Genomic DNA, 21,563 nt, shown 5'->3' with positions numbered 1-21,563 from the left:
GGAACACCTACACTGATGGCAACGCTTTTAATCAAGTTCAAGATCTTTCGTGACACAATAAAGTGCATTTTTTCTGACTCCAGGTCTGTGTTTGTAATAACTTAAAAACTAAACTAAACTAAACCATAAAACACCAAAAACACTTACAGTTTTTTGTATATTAATTTTAATTTACAGAACATTGTCAAATTGCAATACATTTAGTGCAAATAACACTTCTGATGTACAACTTAGAAATATACAAAGTGTGTAGATTACTGACAAAAATATCAAAATTAAAAAGACTAAATGCATTCTTCAGCTGACACCGCTCATAGATTTAGCTCTTATCATTATCTGCAAAACAATTATCCAGATCCCTCCTAACCTCAAATCTCTTTTTTCAAACCATGCAGATCTACTGACTGCTAAACTCCCAACTATTGATGGCATTGAACACAGTCGAAATTGAAACCTTGAGGTAAGATGATGTGAAATGCTGACCCTCCCCCTCCCAACCCCACCCAGTTTGATTTCAGTGTTGATAAATGCACGTCTGGTGGCTGAACAGTAGAGAAAGCCAGAACTCCTGGCGTCTAAGGCATACTGGGGGTAGTTTATCAGTCAAAGTGCAGGAAACCACTGCACGGTAGTGTGGCATCTGAAATGTAAAATCATCTGACTGAGAACATAAGGAACACATTATAAAATGATAATCCTATTTAACATTTAATAACAATTCCGCTTAAAAGCAAGCAGGAGTAATTTATAAATCTGACACTCTTGAGTGAACAGAAAGATTTTCTTTTCCCTGCCTCACCAGGGTCTGAAAATAGAGATGAGAAAACCTAGAGGGTACAAAATGTATTCATTCAGCTCTCAAAGAAAGAGAGGAATCTTCAAACCAGACACTAGGGCCGGTCCTTTGCAAATATCTGTCAGCAACAGCATGCTGACTGACAAATACATGCAAATACCGCAACTTAGCATCTAACTAACGACATCATCTGGATAGTTGAAAATATTGTCCAACACAAGTCAATTAGACTTAGTAAGTGCTCCTCATCACTCTTGTTGTATCTAATCTGCCCATTTCTGTCATCAAATTCAAGCATTTAAGAGTCAATTCACATTTATCACAATTGATAATCTATTTGAAATCTTACCGTTTTATCTGTACAATACATTGTGTCCACGGTGTTCTCTGAAAGCTACTTTATAACAATCTAGAAATGTAAAGACTTCAAAGCTTTAGGCTCTGACCCCCCATCAAACTACAAAGAGTCGTCACAAGAGGATCAGCAAAAGGCAAGAAAGAGGAAATAGTGTACCACACCTCATCTGTGCTTTCACTGTAAGTATCTGTTCTCTTTCCTCTTTCATGGTAGTTACTTTAGCAGCAGCAAAACAAGTAGCTGTAATACTAGTGATTAGAGCAAACCCCCCAAAAGTTCAAGAAAAGTTTAATCATAGTAAATGTACAAAACAATTTACAAAAAAAAAAGAAAAAAAGAACCCTAACAAAAAAAACAAATAAAAAACAAAAAGCAAATTATCGGTAACAATTTGAAGACTGTTTAGGAAATGTTTCAGCTTACGTACAAACGAACCCATGACCAACAGGTTACAATCTAAGATGATAACTACTGATCCATTAGGGCCAAAAGCAGTCTCATCTTCAAGCAGCACGTCCTGATGGTGCGGTGACACGTGAATGGTCATGTGATCTTCAACAGTCACTTCAACAACGCAGTCTCCCCAGCAGGTGAACTTGGCACCTCTGAAAGCTGAAATGAGCAGGATTAAAAGAATACAAAGAATAAATTGAAGTAAGTGTATGGATCTGCTGGCTGATTCAAAATAACAGATACGACATCAACCAGGAGATATCTCAAATAGTGTAATAAAGTCAGGATACAAAACAAAAGAATACAAATACAACTAAGTATAGAAGATCCCGCTGCTAATAACAGTGTTTCTGTGGTTACCTGTTTAAATTTAGAAAAGGATAGGCTTCCCAGCAGTTTTCTCCTGGACGTAGGAGGTGAAGCGTTTGAGGAACTTGGGATATTCTCTCTTGGCCACGGCTCTGAGTACTGATGCTGGAGCCCAGCCTCCGGGGTTTACTGCAGCCACACAGGAGTGAGGGAATAAAGACAAAGATGAAAACAAAAACCAATGTGTTCCTGCTGACTTATGATAAAACAATTAACAATAACTCAGTGATTCAGTGCACAGAGAGCTGTAACTGTTTAGAGGTGCCCTCTAGTGGGAGAAGGAAATGTAAGATTTATTAAATGAACATCCTTTGAACTGCTCAGCATCCCTGGCAATAAACTGGCTCAAGATTCCCCCTGCAGCGCTCCTTTATGTAACAGCCTCTTAGAGAAGAGGCAGCCTGGACTGAAATTTCAAAGAAACCCAGACTGTGTGATCCATGTGTCAGAGCAGCTGTACTAAGTTTAAAAATGCTGTTATCAGATTGTTTCAAATGAGGATAAAGGTGTATATTCATTTGTAACTTGTGACACAAGATGTTACCAAGCTAAAGATTGTCACATTGGATCCAGATACACTGAAACTACTCGATACATAATTTTTCTTTTAAGGCCTTTTGTTGTCTCTATATGTAAATCAACAATAATTTCTTTGTCTGAACCATTTAAACTGAATCCGAGGATCAACCCAGCTGATATACCGTAAATGTCGGGCTATAAGCCGCTACTTTTTGCACAAGCTTTGAACCCTGCGGCTTTTAGTCAGGTGCGGCTTTTCTATGGATTTTCCATGATTTTTGTGATATCGTAAGACGATTTGTTTTGTGTGTTCCGCTGTTGTACGGCACTACGTTGCCTGGCGGAAGGATCGGGGTTCAAGAGTGGTATGTTAGTCACATGTCCGTCCGCCAGGCAACGTAGTGCCGTACGAAGTAGCGCGAAAAACAAACTTCAAAGTAGCGCTACGCATTCAGCGGGAGTCGTGGATGATGAGCGGCGATAAACTTGCAAGTTATGCCCAAAAAGCAAGTTATGCCCAACTCCACCGGTGGATTCTGACAGCGTGGAAAAGTGTGAAAACATCCACGATCACCAACGGATTTTGAAGGGCTGGACTGCTGCATGATGGAGAGGAGGACACCGCCACGGCCCTTCTGAGGGTGTTCGACTCTGACAATGAGGATTTCTTTGGTTTTGAAAGTGACAACGAAGGAGAGAAGAAGAGTGGATGACGAAGCCATCATGAGCCTGTTTGTATCTGACACTGGAGAAGAGGACTTTGGTGGTTTTAGTGCGTAGGAAGAAGAGAAAGATGGTGGTGAATGACTGACTTTTCTTCTTGTTAAAGCTGTGTCACTGCACCTGAGCCTAAAAGGTAGGCCGAATCTATTTTTCTGGTGTGCTGTAGGTTATTGTTATGTACTACATGTGCAAATATGTACCCATAACTTGTTTTTCAAAATATTAATAAAAGTGATGTCTCCAAACAGCCATCTCTTTCCTGACAATTCCCTTTGTGCATATTCTCTTACATATGATAAGTCAACATTGAAACACCTGCGGCTTTTGGTCAGGTGCGGCTAATGTATGTACAAAACAGGATTTTCCCCTGATTTTAGCTTGTGCGGCTAATATTTAGGTGCGCTTTGTAGTCCGGGAAATACGGTATGTATATGTGCCAGCTGGAACATTCCATGTGTGCTTTTCTTATTTATTGCCTAGTGTTTTTTCATATAAAGTGGGGCAATAATGAACTTGAGTTTGATTACTTACAAAGAAACAAACAATTTCTAACTTTTATGGTAGTTTCATTTTGAAGGAGAGAGACAAAATATCAAGCAAAAAAATCTAGAAAAACATGTTACATAAATGTTATAGATCATTTTGCACGTCATTGACTCCTAAGTATTTGATGCTCTACAATCCAGACAGATTTCTGTCTCCCACACTGATAACAATCAGTCAGTCATTTACAGAAAGCAGCTTGCTCGGTGTATAAAGCACACCTGTCCACAAAATCCATTCCAACCTCTCCATTACCATGGGTGAGACCAAAGAGCTGCCAGAGGGTATCAAGGACCAGATCTTAGACCTGCAGACAGGCTGGAATTGTCTACAAGACCATCAGCAAGAAGCTCAGTGACTGATGGTTATACATTTCTCAATTTCTAAATAATCGCACCAACAGTCATCCTCAGGTTGGAGCTCCAAGATTATGCCTATGATGTGAAGATGATCACGCGAAAGGTGATGGATCAGCCCAAAACTAAATTGAAGGAGCTTATTAGTGATCTGAAGGCAGCTGGGACCACAGTCACCATCAGCAACACACTACACTGCAATGGACTGAAATCTCACAGCACTAGAAATCCCCCTGCTCAAGAACGCACATTTACAATGATAATAATATAATAATAATACAATAATTATTTCCCACCACTGTATGTGTAGGGACACATGCAGACTGAGTAAAACTGAAAAACTGATTTGAGGTTTGGTTGGAGCCTCTGGCATTTACAGTAGGTTGCATTATAGCAGGATTGTTGTTGCTACACAGGTTTTGTTTTGCTGGCCGTTGATCTTGCCTCAGGCACATATGCTAAGATCAAAACTAGATGATCTTCAGAGGTACTTACCATTGGCAATATAGTTGATCTTACACATGATGTTGTCTCTGCTTATTTCTTTGTCACCCTCTGGTGGGCTGACCAGCGTTTGGCAGATCATGGCAACATTGATTTTGGCACGAACACACCGGTTTGTGGGCTGAAAGTTAAAATAGACAAATAAATACAACAATAATAATAATCAAAAACAAAATACAAACAACACCCCAAGCTAACACAACTCTTACTGTAGATGAACTGACAGGGTGAGTAAGATTAATGCTGTTCTTCCGTTTCGCCCCAAAAAAGTCTTGTTTAAAAAAAAAAAAAAAAAAAAAAAAAAAAAAAAAAAAAAAAAAAAATCACGATGTTTGTAAAAGCTTTAATGAACTAAACACAGTACTTTGATGTAAACAAATACAAACATGCTCAAAACAGTCTTTGTCTGACAAAAACACAGTTAATGCATTAAACCTCAAATCCAGACCTAATTACTCTCTGACAACAATCTACTTGCTATTTACATTAGTGTGCATACTAACATAATATATGCAGAAGAGGCTGATTAAGGCTGATTTGATAGGCGGACACAAAGTGTTGATTTCAGAATCTAACAGTGAAAATCTATTATCCCAATTTGCTTTCTGTTTTTAGGTGGAAGTTTCTTATCATTGAAAACTAACCACAGTATATAATGCTGTAGATACTGTACTCCAGTGTTTTGCAGGCAGGCACAGACAGATTAAGCATCTCAACATTTGCCAGGAAAGAGCGTGTTTATGACAGCAAATGGCTCCCCGAGATGGAAATTTATCCTGGAAACTTACTGTGTGTTTATAGCAGCAGAATTGAGGCAGTAACTGTGAGACTGTCTCACAAAGTCCTCACTTCTCTTGGCACTGCTAACTTAGTGTTATATTTGGACTGTTTCATCATTCAGAAGCATACCAAGATTTCAATGAGCCTGATATGTAATCATTCACTGTGCCAGAGTGTAGGCACAACAGCATGTTTAACACCACTCAGTCGCTGAATGGTATCAGAGAGTTGGGCGGTTATATGAACACATGATGGAAAACAATGCAAGCCTCAGAGGGTTAATCTTACAGGGGCGTCATCGTGGTCCACAGAGAAGTTGCAGACCAGCCATGTGTCGGGGTCGTTTTCATTTCTTGGTGGAATCATCCTGATGGCTGACAGATACAGCACATCTCTCTGAGAGGCAGGCCACACTCTCTAAAACATGAAAGACAAAATTCAGCAGGCAAATCAATCAAAAACAGGTGGTTTAATGCTACTGATGAAAAGGCACCATGTACTCAGTATACCTTGTGTGTCTGGTACACAATGATGGCATTATCAGAGAGCTTTTCCACAACGTGGAAATTTTCAATGGTGGCTGTGGGAGGGAGAGTTCACATCAGGTCATGGCAATAACACAACGAGAGTCAAATAGTAATAATATGTTGGACTAAAACACAGATCTTACTCTCCCAGTCCAATCGGACTGCAGTGTCCCAGAAGTAGTGGCAGACCTCATGTCCAGTTACCCCCTTCACAGCATGTGTCGCTTTGAGGGGATCCAGGACGATGCCGTTCTCCTCCACTTCCCTCCTGTATACCTGTTACACAGCACCACAGACAGAATATTATAAACACACTAACAACTTCACCCGTTACTAAAAACTAAGATGATTTTTCTCAGGCTTTTAAAAGTTTTAAATCACCATAATAACTTTTAAAACATCAATGAGATTTAAATATTCACAGCATTCTCTCTCCTCACCTTCATCTCTCCTTCTTCTACCACCAGTTGCCAGTTGGCATCGCCCCCCACCTCCTGGATGGAGTAAGCCATGTGATTCTGCACAGTTTCCTCCACCTAAGAGTCAGATATTGATTTAATGATATGTTAGGCAGTCTTCTCCTGTTGTTACCAACAAGGCACAGTTAGAGAGGAACCTGAGGTTCCTATGCTCAGGTGTAATGATTGACAGCCCTGACCAATCAACACACCTTCCACCTATGCTGCTATTGTTTAACAACATAGGAGGCATGAGGAAAACTACTGGTGTGTCAGAATCACAGGAATGTCTTAAGCAAATACATTATCCACAAAGCAGTAGCCAAATAAATATTAGGCACTTGATACTGCTTGGGGTGTTATTTAACATCTCAACAATGAGTTAAAAATATAGTGCAAAGCTAGCCTGGATTCATGCCTGTTCATGCTGTGGAAGGAGAAGCGTGCAGTGAAGAGAGGAGGAGGAAATGAACCAAATTCCTAACATGCACAGAAGACCTACTTTGTGGTAAGGACAACTCAACCTGCTCTCTCGGGAAATTTCAACTCTGACTAGGTAGGTTTTCCCCCCCCTCATGGGTCAATGTACAGCACAATGTATAAACACTAGTATACTATAATCCTCAAAATATTAGTGAAAACCTGGAGCGAATGGTTAGTAGACATGCCGTTTGCTCATGCTCTCTCTGATTGTCATGGAAAGCAGCAGGCTGCTCTTAGCTGACCAAGCACAGTACCTGAGGGCTGAATCTGTGAATGTCATCTGAAGCACTGATTAGCTCGATCGAGGACAAGGAAGAAGAGTGGCTATAGGGCTGTACAGCGGAGAGAGGGTTGAAAAAGAAAGGAATAAACAACAAATACTGAAAAAGACACCACGGCAGCAGAGCAGAGGAGAACAACCACAACCTGCTAAAGTAGGATTTCATATGAAGCCATCATGTTAGCTCTTGAAAAACACTGCAGTGGGCACAAAATGATTGCCCCACAGTTAAGACATTAAACAGTTAAGATGACACATGACCACATCATGAGTAATTTTTCAGGAGTCAGCACCAAGTAGGCAGCTCACACCGGCTGTAAGCTGCCTTTGATTTTTACAGGAATGATTAGGCAAAGAAAAGAGCAGCAACTTGTAGCCTTAAATTACAACACAGTGGGATAGGAATAGGGTGAAAGGTATAGTGACAATAAAAATATGCTGCGCACCTTGTTGGCAAATCTGTGTGTACCGATGGTGGAGTAGGCATCACTAGGGGAAGCCAGAGTTAGTCGAGGTTTTCTGACCTTCTCTGACTGGCACTGAGGGAAACAGTAAACAGAAATAGACACTTGTTTATAGATTAATTTATTGGAGATTCATGTTTTTGAAACATGTCCTGACTTTGCGAGGCCCATTTAGGTCTTCATCACACCTGCTCCTCTATCTTGTCTTGTCTGTCCAGTGCAGCTTCCACTGCATCAAAGAACTCCTCTTCATTGATCAGACTGTTGGGCCCCTCCTGTGAACAAACAATAACAAGCACACAATGTCAGAATTTGTGATTCCTGTGAGAAAAGCCTCACCCAAGATTAAAAACAACAGGGATGTGCAACATCAGGAAATCTTCCTACTGTCGTCATCTAGTTTTTATCTAATCCATTCAGCTTATCTGATTTCATTGTACCTCGTAGTCTGGGCCTCCATAGTGTGACTTTTTCTTTAGTTCATTCACAGCAGACTTGTAGGCATCTTCTACTTTCCTCCTCTTTTCCAGCTCCTACACACACACACACACACACACACACAACACACACACACACGAGATGCTGTTATGGTTAGTTCAGCTGTATTGAAACTTTGAATAAAAACGTAGAGCGTGTAAACACAGAAACCCATTGAACCAGCACTGTAGCCCTAGCCTTTTCTTGACGTCATCCAGCAGAAGGGCATGTGACAACACAACCGTCCACTGCAGTCCGATTCTACTTTAAACAGTTTTTAACCTGGTAAAAAAAAAAAAGGTGTGATTTCCAGCCAAGCACATGAATTGCCTGTTTAATTCACCGCAAGAGAAAGGTCTCCTGTGTCGTTTTTATACAAGCAACTTCCTCCCCAAAACCAAACAGAGTTTTTTTCCAATAGTGTGTGGACAGAAATACACTGTTTCCTGTTGTGTGTTATGTCTTACTTCAGACAATGTCCCAGCCTCATTCTCATAACATTGTCAGGAGTTTGTGTGGAAACATTTCCTGTCACACCAAACACTATGCTTAAATTAACAACATGACAGGTGATTTAAAAAAAAAAAAAAAGAAAAAAAAAAATCATAAAAGTGAAGTCAACTACCCCATTATTCAGCCATCTGTTAAACAAGTTTTAAATATTTTAATTGTGTGTCTATAATGTTATTTGCCAGGGACAAAAACTGTCATTTCACACAAATAATCTCAATGATTGCTTGAATAGAGAACTAAAGAAGTTGGACTATATTCCAGTGTCACTGTTATAATAAAATCTATCACTTAAAATAACAGGAATGCAGTAAATCGCCTGTCTGCAAAAGAAGATGAACAAAAATACAGTCTAACAACTTGAACTGCAGGAAAAAAGATACTTAAGACAAAGTTTTGACGTACAGCAATTACAAAAAAAACAACAACAGGTAAGCTGAATCAAACAGGCTCATCTATAATACAAAACAATTAAGCTCTGACGAGATATTATTAAATGCAGAAAAATAAGACACAAAGTCAAAGAAACTGAACAAAGTGCAAAGAGAGGCCTAGATATATTCCAGAAAACACAAAATAACCAGAATGTGATACTGCAGTAAGTTGTGGACAACCAGGACCCTGACATACCGAGACCTACTGTAAAGAAATGGCCGTGGGTCTGCAGAGGTATCCATTTTTGTGTCTGGTGTTTGAGCAGCTCTGTCGTCCTCCTTTGTAACATTCGCTTTTGCAAACTTTGCCTTGAAGTCCGAGTACTCATCTTCTAATGTAAACTTCAAGTATGAGGTGAGGTGTGTCCTGTTCCTCTGAGTGTATGCTAATATACATCAAAACACTGATAACTTTGAGGTAGTGTCACTCAGGTATTCTAACTGTAAAAGGCTTCCCGGCTTTGAGGGCTGGGCAGGAGCACACCTACCTTACACAGGGAAAAGAACTGGTTTGACGAGGTCGGATTATATGAGCTCTGAAGAGCATTCCTTTAAAGACACAGGCCACTCACTGAATATTAATGAATATGAGTGCGTTATAGGAAGTCTGACTTATCCATGTATTTACCAACCCATATTTGCCAATGATGCTTGGTAGCAAGTTCACATTAAACCTTTCAGTGGATAGTTGGATTATAAGGACGGCTGAAATGATTTTTCTTGCTGCCTGAGCATAGTCTCCAGTCTCCTTTTGTAATGAATGAGATTTGCTTTGCATTTACAGCAGGTGCTTGGATGAAGAATTGAACTGCAAAGCATCTTGCAAGCAGTTTATTTCATTAATATTTCCCATAGAATATAAAGTGCAAGAGCAGAATCCCAGAATAATGAGTCACTTAATAGAAGACGCACACAGACTGAAGAAAAATAAAGACTGAAAGATTGAAGAAGCACATCTAAACTAATAACTCCAAAAGAGTCAAGTCTACACTATTTAGTCAAAGCTATATATTTAATACAGAATCACCTTGTAACCTTTCCAAAACAAAAACTGCACCTTTTTAATTATAAATGTTACAATACTGTAAGTATCAAGTCTAGACAACCGAGTGTTGCATCACAACCTCAGAGACAGAGCCCAAATGATAACATCGAGCTCTTTAAGGGAAATGGAAGCAACACTCAGCTCCTCAGTCAGCAGCAGTACCCGCAGCAGTACCCACAGCGGTGGCTGCAGACACGCCCATTGGGGAAACTTTACTCTTTGTCCAAAGCCGTACCTTGTCCAGTCTTTTCTGCCAGCTGTCTTCTCGTTTCGTCATCAGCTCGATGCAGTGTGACAAAGTGGAGAGGATGCCTGCTGTGGTGGCTTTGAAAGTGATGGCTTCACCCTTAAAGTCTATCCCATTAATACCTTTAGGACTGGCAGGAGAAAACACTGGCACAGAGAGGAAGAGAGAAAGCAAGAACAAAAATAAACAATGGTGTTCACACTTACATTGAATTTGTTATAATCAAGCCAAGTAATGCAATGGAAAGTCAAAGAGTATTTACAGATAGACTCACATTTCTCTTTGCTGCCATTATTGTTGTGATTATATTCGCTGTCAGGTCTCGCAGAAGTGGGAAAGTCATCGTCATCATCCTCTACTAGTTAGAAAACAACAAGCAGTCATAGCTTCATCTCCCTGCCCTGCATAGTTATTAGTGTATAACTTATAATATTTTAAAACCTATTTCATGTTACTGAATAATCCACGTCCACATAATTGCAGGTAACACATTAAATATCTTTGTGCAAATAAACAATTAGGGTTGTGTCTGCATTGTAATACAAATTCAATAAACATAGTACAAATAAAAAACCTGACAGCAAATTTAAACCCACATAATGTCTTGTTAAGTTATTGATTTCTGAATCCTTTCTCAATGAGCATTACCTACTCTCATACTGCATGAAACGGATAAAAAAAAGATCTCTGTTAATGTTCTGCTTTGCTGTGCCAGTAAACAACAAAGCCAACTCCCCCACACTGCTCCAGAGATCACTGTTTTACAAACAGAGGCAACTCAAAACAAATGTACATCTATTTTTGAAGTAAATCTGATGCTATGCAAGGTCAACAACTGGTATACCTCTGTCCCTCTGAAATTCATCTTTGGAAACGGCATCGGCACAGGAATCAAAGTACTTCTGCAGGGTGTCTACTTGTCTGCACAGGATGTCTCGGAAAGTTTCCATTTCTGCAAATTTCTCACGCAACCTGTGCCCCTTCTGAGCAGGGGGGGGGAGAAGACGAAGAGATGCAAACAGGAAAAAGATAATATAAAAGACTGAAAAAAAAGAAAAAAAGAGATGTCACGCTTAACCAGATCTTTCAACTCAGTCACTGATGACGATGATTTACCTTGAAGGAGGATGTAGATGTGGAAGACAAGGCACTAGCTGCTGAGGTGAGAGACAACATGGAACCATGACGCCTCAGACTCGTCTCTGAACCGTAACCAGACTCAGCCTGCAGGTGCGTGGGAATGTGGGAGGACAGCAAGAGAGACACGAAACAAAAAGGTGAAGAGACAAAGAGGAAGGAACAAAAGATCAGTAAAAAGGCACATTAAACATTAAACAAACTGCAATATAATAAGAAAACCTGGTGATCATCAAAGTTAGACATAGGGAGCTCAGTTCCTGACTAATGCTGAGCTGGACCCGAGCAGGACCCACACCTACACAGAAACATTCCCTCACAGTCTGCAGAGACTGGCCAAGGTTGACGAAGAGACATGCAGAAACCCAGCCTTTAGGCCCAATGCGTGGTGGCTGAGTAACCATGGAAATAACTGTCAAGCTACTTTAGTAACTTCACAAGGGTTTCTTGTAACTATTGTGATGTGTGTGCTAACATGCAGTGTATCGTTTCATTTGAAATGACAAAATTGATTTATGACCAGGATTTAGGGAGTGGCAGTGATGACATCCGTTCTGCAACAGCAAACTGATGACTTCACGATTCCTGCACTACTGAGTCAGCAAAGTAAAAAGAGATCTATATAAATATGTAATATATATATTTTAGTTTAGTAAGTGTTAATACCAAGCCAAAAATCTCTAAAGCTGTACATGCCACACACAGTTGTCAAAGTGTCCATACAGACAGCAACTTCATAACCCATATTATTAAAGCCTCTCATTTAAATGCGCATGTTTCCTTACATGGAATGTGTGTGTGAATGTGTGGATGACTGGATATGTAAAGCGCTTTGGGGTCCTTAGGGACTAGTAAAGCGCTATATAAATACAGGCCATTTACCATTTACACAGCATAAACGGAAACATTATTTTGCCATGGTGGTAATATGTTTTAAGACTCTCAGGTGATTTCCCAAGGTTTAGTCATGGCTTTATGTCCAATTTTCCACTTGATTTCAAAATTAAGACATGGTTGCAAGCTATTTCCGTTGGCTAATTGGCATGCAGAAAAATTTCCTAACGACAGAGAGCAAACTGAAGAGGGATCAGGTGACAATCTTGACACAGCGCCCACGTGAATTCCTCTGCTGTAATATCCCACGGTGAGAGACTGAGAAAACCGACATCAAACAGCGGCAACCAGGTAACGATCTAAGTGTTTAAAACCATAGCAACAGAAAACTTAATCACTCAATAAAGAGTTTGCTGTGATATTAACATCATGGTTATTGCTTCACAGTTGCATGCCTTCTGCAAGCAGTCAAGCTGCAGTTTACATCTGTATCTGTCTGCACATGACCTCTTAGTTATCAAATGTCAATACTTCATGAATTTATTGCAGATATTTGTCTAAATTTTAGTCACAAACCTTTTTCCAGCAGCCATTCTCACATGAAATAGGTGATTAAAACACCACTGAAGGTTTGTACTGTTTAGGTACAATGCTTTAATTTATGTGATTCATGTGTGTTTATCTATCATTTCGTATTAAAATGGCTGCTGTAAAAACAGGCTGTTCACTTATGAATTCTTGAATTATGTCCAAAAACACTTCGTACAGTTGTGGTGAATTGTTTCCGAGATGTAACATTAGTGAGAACGAGCTGGACAGGCAATCTCAAAACACGATAAAACTGACATATTAAAGCATGTATTTAGTACAAAGCAGTATATAGCTTCTCTGTTTCAAAAGCTACACAAAGACAAGATTTAAGTAACAACCAGATTTACTCCTCCCCTCTACCAGTGTTGTGATTAACCTTTTACAACATTTGTATTTTTCATACAAGACACACATTATCACCACACAAAAAACACCACAGAACGAATTTAAATTCAAAACAGTGACAATAAAGCACCTTCACTTAACTAACCACAGCAACATTCATTGAACTGTACACTGTAATGACACAGACTACACACACAAATACACTGAGAGTCCAAAGTCAAAGCAACTGTTTGTTTTAAAACAATCTTCTGCTTTCGGGCTGGCTGTCACTGGATAGCCAGCAAAATGTAAACATAACTTAAAAAAAAAAGAAAAAAAAAAAAAGAGAAGATTTTCTAAATCTCTACCCACAGAGAGCAAAGCTTCAGCGTGTCAATGCCGAGCCACAAATATCAATATCCAGATAACTGCCATAGCAACTGTATTTGCTGATGGATGTCTTAGAGTAATAATGACTTTAACAAAACATGAAAATTTATTAATTCTTATTAAGAAAGCCAGTGAATACACTTAAGAGCTACATGGGTTAATAAAGTTTTGGCAAAAAGTGTTACAGATATCTTACAACAAAATAAAAAACAAATACATAAATGCAAAAATAAATAAATACTGTAAAAGCTGATTTAAACTGCTAATATAATAGTATCCCAACTAAAAATCCAGTTTTAAGTGAAATGCGACATCCTCAATGCTTTCTAAACACTAGAGCCTTCAATCTAAAATATATTTATTCTTTTCTGCATTTGTTGCTAATGCAGATTATTACATTTGATTGACAATATATAATTACCATTTTGTGCAGATGACAGATGTTATTTTTACAGTGTTGCTAATTTGGTACAAACAGAAAAAGCAGTAAAGTGCAATGAAGCAATGACGAGACCAACCTGTGACCAGAGACTGGCATTTTTATGTTGCATGACAACCATGCAAACTTAACTCCACTCATTCTCGACGAATGAAATGGCGTCCTGATCTGAAGGTTTTATAATGTTGATGCTGATGAAATGAGGGTAAATGTGATGTAAACTCCTCAGAGATTGTCGATACATCTGAGGTTAGCTATGAGCTATGCAGTTTCGGTCTAATTTCCTACTAATAGTGACTAAGGCTGGCATGCAGTGAAGTTCATTAAAGAGACTAGTTCTTCTTATATCTCAATTTAAAACACTACATGCAAGCACAATAAAATTTATGCAGTGGGGGCAACGGAAGAGATGGATCACATCATTTTTATTGCCATAAAACTAGAATCATAATTAAAGATTTTAGTGATGGGTGACAGGGAGCAAGCAGCATGCCAAAGTGCTAAAAGCCCACCATCCGGCCATTCCAACAGCCAAAGCAGAGCAGGACACTGCGGCAGTCCCGGCGGTTTGCTGGCCTCAACATGGCCAGCCACTTCCCCCAACACTCCCAATGTTGTGACAGTTCAGAAGCTTTAATCCGGTATTCCCGTTTCCCCGGACACACCTCACTATTAAACAAAAGGAAATAGGAGGAGGAGAAGAGAAGCCATGCAGGCTTTAGCTCAGCTCATCAAGTAAAAGAACAGAGCTACAAGAAAAGCAAAGGAAGAACAGAGAAAAGCAGTCATTTCCTCCGTAGCGAACAGAGACGAGGCAGACACTAGCTGCACCGTCTCAGTCAAAGGAAGGAGTCTTCTAAATTCCTTGGTAGTGAAACGGAGTCCCCTGTCAGTCAGTCCTTTACAGTCACACACATGGGCTCAAAGACAAAAACACCAACATGCCCTCCACTCTCGCTGCACACAACCATCAACAGACCACACACCCTGATATGTGAAACCTTTTCCTCTTGTCTGTCCTTATGTCCGGCATCCATCACTGAGCAAGCAACCGTGATTGTGTGTGTTTGCATGGAAGAGTAAGAGCGAGAGAAGGGTGAAAATGAAGGGTGCATGCATGTATGCATTAGAGCGAAACGCAGGCTGTCTGGGGCTGTTTGTGTAATAAACCAATAAAGTATGGGTGGGCGAGTGAAGAAGCATACTGTATATTATAACAGAGAGAGAGAGAGCAGCAGAGAGTGGGAGGCAGGGGATAATACTTGTCTGGAGCTTTACTTCTATCTACTTCTTTCCTTTTATCTCTCCTTTACAAAGAGATGTGAAGGGACCAGTGAAGTTCAGACAGTCCTCAAAACCATCCCAAAGAAGTGGCAGCAAACCCACAAATAAAACAGTAAGTATTCCCCCCCCCTCCCTTATATGACCCCTTTGAATACTCCTAAATGGATCAGCCTTCTCTGTGCAAAGGAGTTTTATGTGTCCCTCTTGATTTTGTTGCTGTGAGAACAGGCGATTAAACAAATGTATTATTCATCGAGAGCGGCACTTAACGTCCCCACATTTAGCATGACTTTTCCCACCACCAACACAAACACACCCACACATAAAAACACAAATGGATTTGCACAAAAACTACCTCTGACCAGCTTAATTTTGCCACGGTGATATACATATAATAGCCATTTGCTTTTGGGGTGTTTAAAAGCTGGAATCATTAGTCACCCCACATTAAAGCAAATTAAGAGTTGTTAAATACTGATTATTAACTTGCCCTGTATGAATTTATAAAAGTGGCACACAAAAAAATAAAAAAATAAAAAGAACGCCACAAAGTAGAAAAGGGTGACCTTCAACGATTTACACTGAAATGCACTGCTATCACACTGATGCTGGAAAGATGCTGTTATGTGTGTGCTCTATTGTTGCGAAGAAGTGTTGAGGACTAGGATAGAAAAAGAACCTACAAATGAAATATTTATATTTATAGCACATGTTTTAGAGTTTCAGCAGAAACTTTAGTGTATGCTAGTTAGCCTAGGAAACACAGACAACAATATTCCACATAGTGTACACTGCATGATGCAAGTCCTTCTTTTTCCAATTGGGAGCAGTACAAACACTACAGTAATGCTGAGGTGGTGCTTCATTAAGCTCACTGAGGTTGCTGTGGGTTACAGTTCAGACATAACTTTGAAATACTCTCACACCCTTGTTAATGGACTGCTGACCTCAGGTCACTCACACCCACACTAAAAACCATCCAGCAGGACTCACAAAGTGAACTGACAGCACTCTTCGGTGGAGAAGCACGGCTTATGAGAATTCATGAAAAAGTGAATGTTTTTTGAATGGTGCGTGTTCACTGCGCTACAATAAGAACCACTATAAAAACAAGTCTCTTACATCATTTTGGCATGGACCATGAAATGAATGTACCACCGATGTAATGCACTGCAGTTTAAAGAAAGGCAGTAGTAAGTTAACAACAAATCTCCATTCAACTTCAGGAATGTCAGTCTGTCCAGTTAGGAAGCATGCTGTTCAAGTCAAAGTATCAATAGATGCACCGGAGAGGCAACAACCCCCCCCCCAAAAAAAAAATAGATTTCCAGCTGGTGGCCTCTTTCCTTGTCACTTCTGAGGAGACAAGATGGTACAACAAGAGATCTAGACAGGGCTGTAGAAGGTCATCAACTCTGCAGCAGGATCTGCTCCTTTATGCAATGACAAACAGATGGAGCAAGCCCTTAACATGACCTCTAGAGGATTACTCGTGTACATGTTTCTAACCAAACTGTCAGAAACAGACTCTATGAGGGTGGCATGAGGGTCCAGTGTCCTTTAGTGGGACCTGTGCACCATGCCGCTCATATGGCTTTTGCCAGAGAACATGAGAACTGGCAGCTCCACCATTGCCACCCCGTTCTCTTTACAGATGATATTGCAGGCATGTGCCTAACAACTATCATCACGCCATGTGGTATGGTGTCATGACATTGGTTATCGTCTTACACAGACCACACAGTTTTGGGGGAGGAAGCTGTGAACGTGTTTACATAAAAGAGACAGTGTTTTCTCCAGATGACCAATGAGGAATAGGGTTAGAAAAAAATGTATCGAATTTAAAATGTATAACCTGCTGTTACGCTTAAACTTTACTTGAAGTAAGTAAAGGACAAGTATAAAAAAAAAAAAACCCACTAACTTAAATGACTTACTTGAAAATAATCTTTTAAGGTCAACAAGTGCTTTAATCAGCCGAGACACTGAGTGAGACACACAATCAAATGAATACCTCCGGTAACTTTGTAACTTTTGCCCCAAAACTCAGAGTTAAACCTTAAGTTCCCTGACTAACCCCACAATCCGCTTCCAAGTAGAGGCCTTGGGGCAACTGTGTATCAACAGTCTGAAGTCATGTGATCCGAAGTTACACAGTCTCAGCCTTATAAAATGAAGGTCCAAAATACCAACACACACACACACCTAAATACAACCTTTCAGACACTACCTGAACCATATCCAATTTGTTTTACAAACTTTATGCTCAGAGGTGATATACCATTAACCAGATGTCCTTGCAGAGAAAACAGCTGCCTACTATGTAACAACATCCCCACATCAACCCCTCACTCTTCAGATTCCTCACATTCCCAGGGTAAAGAGCTCTCAGTATGTGTGTATGGGTCTGATTCTTGCCCTGCCACACCCTGTTCACTAAGAAAGGAAACAGATAAAACTCAAAAAAGGGAAAAAAGAAAGAAACAAGCCTTGAACTCAAATTCAACTCCAATGCTGAAAAAAACAAAAAACAAAACCCAACAACACGGACAGCAAAACTATTTTTAAGTGATTACATCAACAAAAAAGGAAGAAAAGCTAACACAATACTGCTTAAGAAACACTTTTCTGATTCTCAACAAGCTCCTGCTGTCTCTGATGACAACAGGAACTGAAATCATGTTACCTAAAATTAATCTGTCAAGGTAATGCAGCTCACATGCAAAAATAATATAATCCCAAGAAAGTCTGTATGACAGGCAAACAATGATCTCGAAAGAAGCTAAGGAGAAAGTTTATTTTAAAATATGCAGAAGAAAGAGAAAAATCACCAAACTGCTCACCTTATGTAGTTCTATCGACTCAATCCACTGGAGTCTGTGCTCGGGATCTTCGGCTCTGAGGTACCAAACGCTGTCGTTCACGCTGACATCAAAACGACACTCGTCAAACTCATGAGGCTGTGCAGAGAGAAGGCAGAGCGCATGGGTAGTTATTAGAGTGCATGAGTCAGAAAATAAAATAACCAGAAATTTGAATATCAAAATACAAATTTCAATAACATTTTCCCTTAATGAATAACATTTCTAAGGAAAGCGCAAAATCCCACTTTAGCACCTCTCTGTCTGTGGCAAAGGATTACTAACAATGACACATTCCAGACACATATGGACTTAATCAGCCACAGAAATGCATATGCCATGGAATAAAGACGGATTTTAATTAGAAGATGATGTCTTGAGCCTGCTGTCGTAGCCCTTAACAACCGTAGTGGAGCAGCGCTACATAAAACAGATTATTCCAGCACACTGTCACCTGACCCAAGGTCATCATAAGATTTCCGTCAATTTCTCAACCAAGTCTTTCAACTATTGCACTTCCACATTCTACAACACACCCCACCCAGCTCCAGCTACTAGCCGCCTCAGGCACCAAAACATGTGCAACAAAGAATTCCCTCCTTTCCTCTGAAACTGGAATTTGCTTACAGCTGAGAAGAGATCTGCAACAAGTAAGACACAGTGGGGTTCAATCTCTGTCCGTCCCCACCCCCATTTTCCCTATTCAGCAGTGTTCAGAATACAGCTGCTCTGTCAGCTGACAAAATTGTATGCTGCCAAAGTTTAATTAGATTTGCTGAATGTTGCTCATGTGCTGGCTTATTTGCAGCCACTGACAACAGCAACACACAACTCTGGACATCTATTGTCAGCCTGCAAAACTTTATGTAACATTGTAGTAATGCTTTAACGCTGGTATTGCATTTCACAGCTTGTATATTTAGAATGGGCACAAGCATGGGGTGGATTTTTATGACCCTTAAATGCTTTTTACTGAAGTTCCTAACAAAATCAGCGCTGCCGTATTCCCTTACCAGAAACAGTCGGATATGAAAAAAGTGCTCCTGTTTTAAATTTTCACTATAAAGGTGTGTGCAACTTTGTGCCCATCCAGCCATGATTATAGCTTTGACAAATCCAGTTTATCTTGCACTGCTGCATCAGGCACAGACCATAAACCTTCCCTTTACAATGAAGTTTATAACGCTTTCCCTATGACTGGAACGTTCTCTTCCCCTTTGCGTAAGCACAGCTGTATCTACACGGCATTAGCTTTTTTTTTGTTTTTCAAACGTGTACATTTCTTCACGAAAAGTCTTATCAGTCCACTGATAAGACTTAGTCATTGTCAGATCCTAACTTTTCCTTCTTGTGACATTTTACAACGCATCTGTGTGCATCAGATTAATTTAATAATATTTAATACAAGATATACAAATATTAAGTATTACTTATACTAGATTAACTCTTAAAACTGATAAATGGTGGGAAAATGCAATGACATGTACAATCAATGGGAGCTTCTGGTGTCGGTCTTTACTTACAAGTTGTGTATCAGTGTGTAGCTGTTACATGGGAGCTAAGAAGCAAAGATTTGTTTGTGCATTCCTGAGTCCTTAGACCCCGCTTTAGTGGAAAAAAAAAAATAGAGGCAGGGAAAAGTTTGGGTCATGTTGCTCCAATTACTTGTGAGCATGTGTAATAAAACTGTGTACATTCTTGGTTTGGCTACTATAGCGCAATTACAAAACAACCGTGCTCCATTCAGGTCTGCACAAGCATAGGAACTGATATTATGTTCACACCAACAAGCAGCAGGACCTCACTGTGACCTTCTTAAGTTGTACTTTTAAAAATCGTGTAATCCTATTGAACACAGCTGCGCAAATTACAGTAAAACCAATTGTTTGGCTTCTGTACTTGTATGATCAGAGAGAGAGAGAGCAGTGAATATTTAACCAGGGTGGTAGGTCTCAGTTTATCTGACTAACAGGAGGCCAGAATAGGAAGAATGTAGGTCCAACCTCTACAGTGTGTGGTCAAAGCTTACATCTGAAACCCTGGGCAAACGCTAATTTATAGTAGATAACAAGGGCCACGAACAATTGATAGCGCTATGATCACTGAAGCAATGTTCCCTTGGTATGCTCAAATATCTATCTGTAATCTCAACACAGCCTCAATATAAGTTAATGTTCACCTTTCTGTCTTAGAGGAACATGGAGAGCGTGTGCTAAGAATAAGAAGAGATCAAAACAGGGAGACCTACTAGAGAAACAACTATCCTCTTATGAGCCCTCACTTACTGAAATGCTGAACAGGTGCTAAGCTCGCTGTGATGTTGGCCAGTTTAAATACTTACTGTGATGACTGCCTTGCTGAGGCACAAAGAGCCCCTGCAGCCGTACTCCCGTTCATCCTCCGACTTGTAGTAACTCAAAGTATTGTTTTTCAACACAACCCATCGGTCCTGCCACCCGTGTATGTAATTTGTCCACTGTAAACACACAAGACGTGAAGTACACAGTTACAAAGCTGCAACACGCGCTCAGCAGGTGATCTAGTGCAGCAACACTTGCACACCGATTAAATTAAAGTTACCTTGCTTAGGACGCCTCCAAGCTCCAGGGGCTGCCCGGATTCCGGGTCCACATCCTCATCCGAACTGGACGATGAACTCTTCTCGGACATTTAACTCCAAGTTTACAAGAAAAGTTGAATCTGATCGTATCAGTGCAACCACGTAGCTCGACGCTAGTTGCTGGATTCGTTGAGTTAAAATACGGTTGCAGAAACGTTCTTCAACTTAAGGTCTGCAAAATAACGTTAATTGGCCATTAATGGAGAGTACAAAACAGCGTCTAGGTGGCGTAATATACCTTAGGTCACTGACAGACTTCAACCGAGTTAGCTTGTCTGGCCACCACCTACTCTGGAGGTGACAGCTGGATCTGATTTTCTCCGTTTTGCGTGCTTTGTTTTGAAACTGACGTCGTATACCACTGAGACTAGCTAACTAAGTTAGCGGTGGCTATCAAATGACGCAACTAGCTAGTATTACATTAACTAACAACTTGTGGTTGCGCTCGTTAGCTATCTTAGCTGCTGTCCATAAGCTCCTGCTCGACATGGAGGCCTTCGGGGAAACCACTACACATCAACTTCCATCTGAAAATCGACGAGCAGCGGACTGAGTCTCTGCTGTGGTTCCGCAGTTCAGTTAGCAGCAGTGGAGGACTTTCGGGTCGAGGGGGGAGGAGCCGCAGCCACGCTTTACTGTGTACGACCGCCGGTCACCCCCAGACCGGAAGTTATATGTGTTTGAATAAAATTAAAAGCTGGATATTTTTTTTAAATCAAAAGTTTCAAACATTGTATCACAAATAAATAGGTATTAT

At 40.2% G+C, this 21,563-nt stretch overlaps 1 protein-coding gene across 3 annotated transcripts; it reads right to left on the bottom strand.

The window, feature by feature from the left end:
• Positions 1–149: 149 nt before the first annotated feature.
• Positions 150–21,415, bottom strand: LOC146657334 (ceramide transfer protein-like). 3 transcript variants are annotated; one of them, XM_085425338.1, is made up of 18 exons: positions 20,767–21,415; positions 20,528–20,662; positions 18,169–18,285; positions 11,443–11,550; positions 11,171–11,309; positions 10,601–10,684; positions 10,315–10,472; positions 8,054–8,146; positions 7,802–7,888; positions 7,596–7,688; positions 7,124–7,201; positions 6,369–6,464; positions 6,072–6,204; positions 5,911–5,981; positions 5,690–5,818; positions 4,613–4,742; positions 1,968–2,105; positions 150–1,766 (listed from the first exon to the last, which is right to left on the bottom strand). In XM_085425338.1, exons 1-17 carry the CDS (start codon positions 20,854–20,856, stop codon positions 1,978–1,980), a joined length of 1,869 nt encoding a protein of 622 aa, XP_085281464.1. In that variant the 5' UTR covers positions 20,857–21,415; the 3' UTR covers positions 150–1,766; positions 1,968–1,977. The 3 variants fall into 3 exon arrangements, with proteins under 3 accessions (XP_085281464.1, XP_085281465.1, XP_085281466.1); XM_085425339.1 differs by having other exon boundaries at positions 10,601–10,681; XM_085425340.1 differs by lacking the exon at positions 7,124–7,201.
• Positions 21,416–21,563: the final 148 nt, after the last annotated feature.

This window comes from Rhamphochromis longiceps, linkage group LG12 (genome assembly GCF_057381845.1).
Source record: "Rhamphochromis longiceps isolate RC_006_pf linkage group LG12, R_longiceps_female_GT1.1, whole genome shotgun sequence".
NCBI classification, from domain to species: domain Eukaryota; kingdom Metazoa; phylum Chordata; class Actinopteri; order Cichliformes; family Cichlidae; genus Rhamphochromis; species Rhamphochromis longiceps.
The sequence above is the reverse complement of the archived record's forward strand: the minus strand, read 5'-3'. Positions and strand labels throughout refer to the sequence as shown.

What these genes read in the sequence shown, in the direction of transcription:
- LOC146657334 (XM_085425338.1), bottom strand. Translation starts at nt 20,856, where the DNA reads ATGTCCGAGAAGAGTTCATCGTCCAGTTCGGATGAGGATGTGGACCCG. An exon ending in CATCTACATCCTCCTTCAAG is followed by an intron (nt 11,310 to 11,442) that starts GTAAATCATCGT and finishes CCCCCTGCTCAG; the next exon opens with AAGGGGCACAGGTTGCGTGA. An exon ending in ATGGAGGCCCAGACTACGAG is followed by an intron (nt 7,889 to 8,053) that starts GTACAATGAAAT and finishes GTTTGTTCACAG; the next exon opens with GAGGGGCCCAACAGTCTGAT.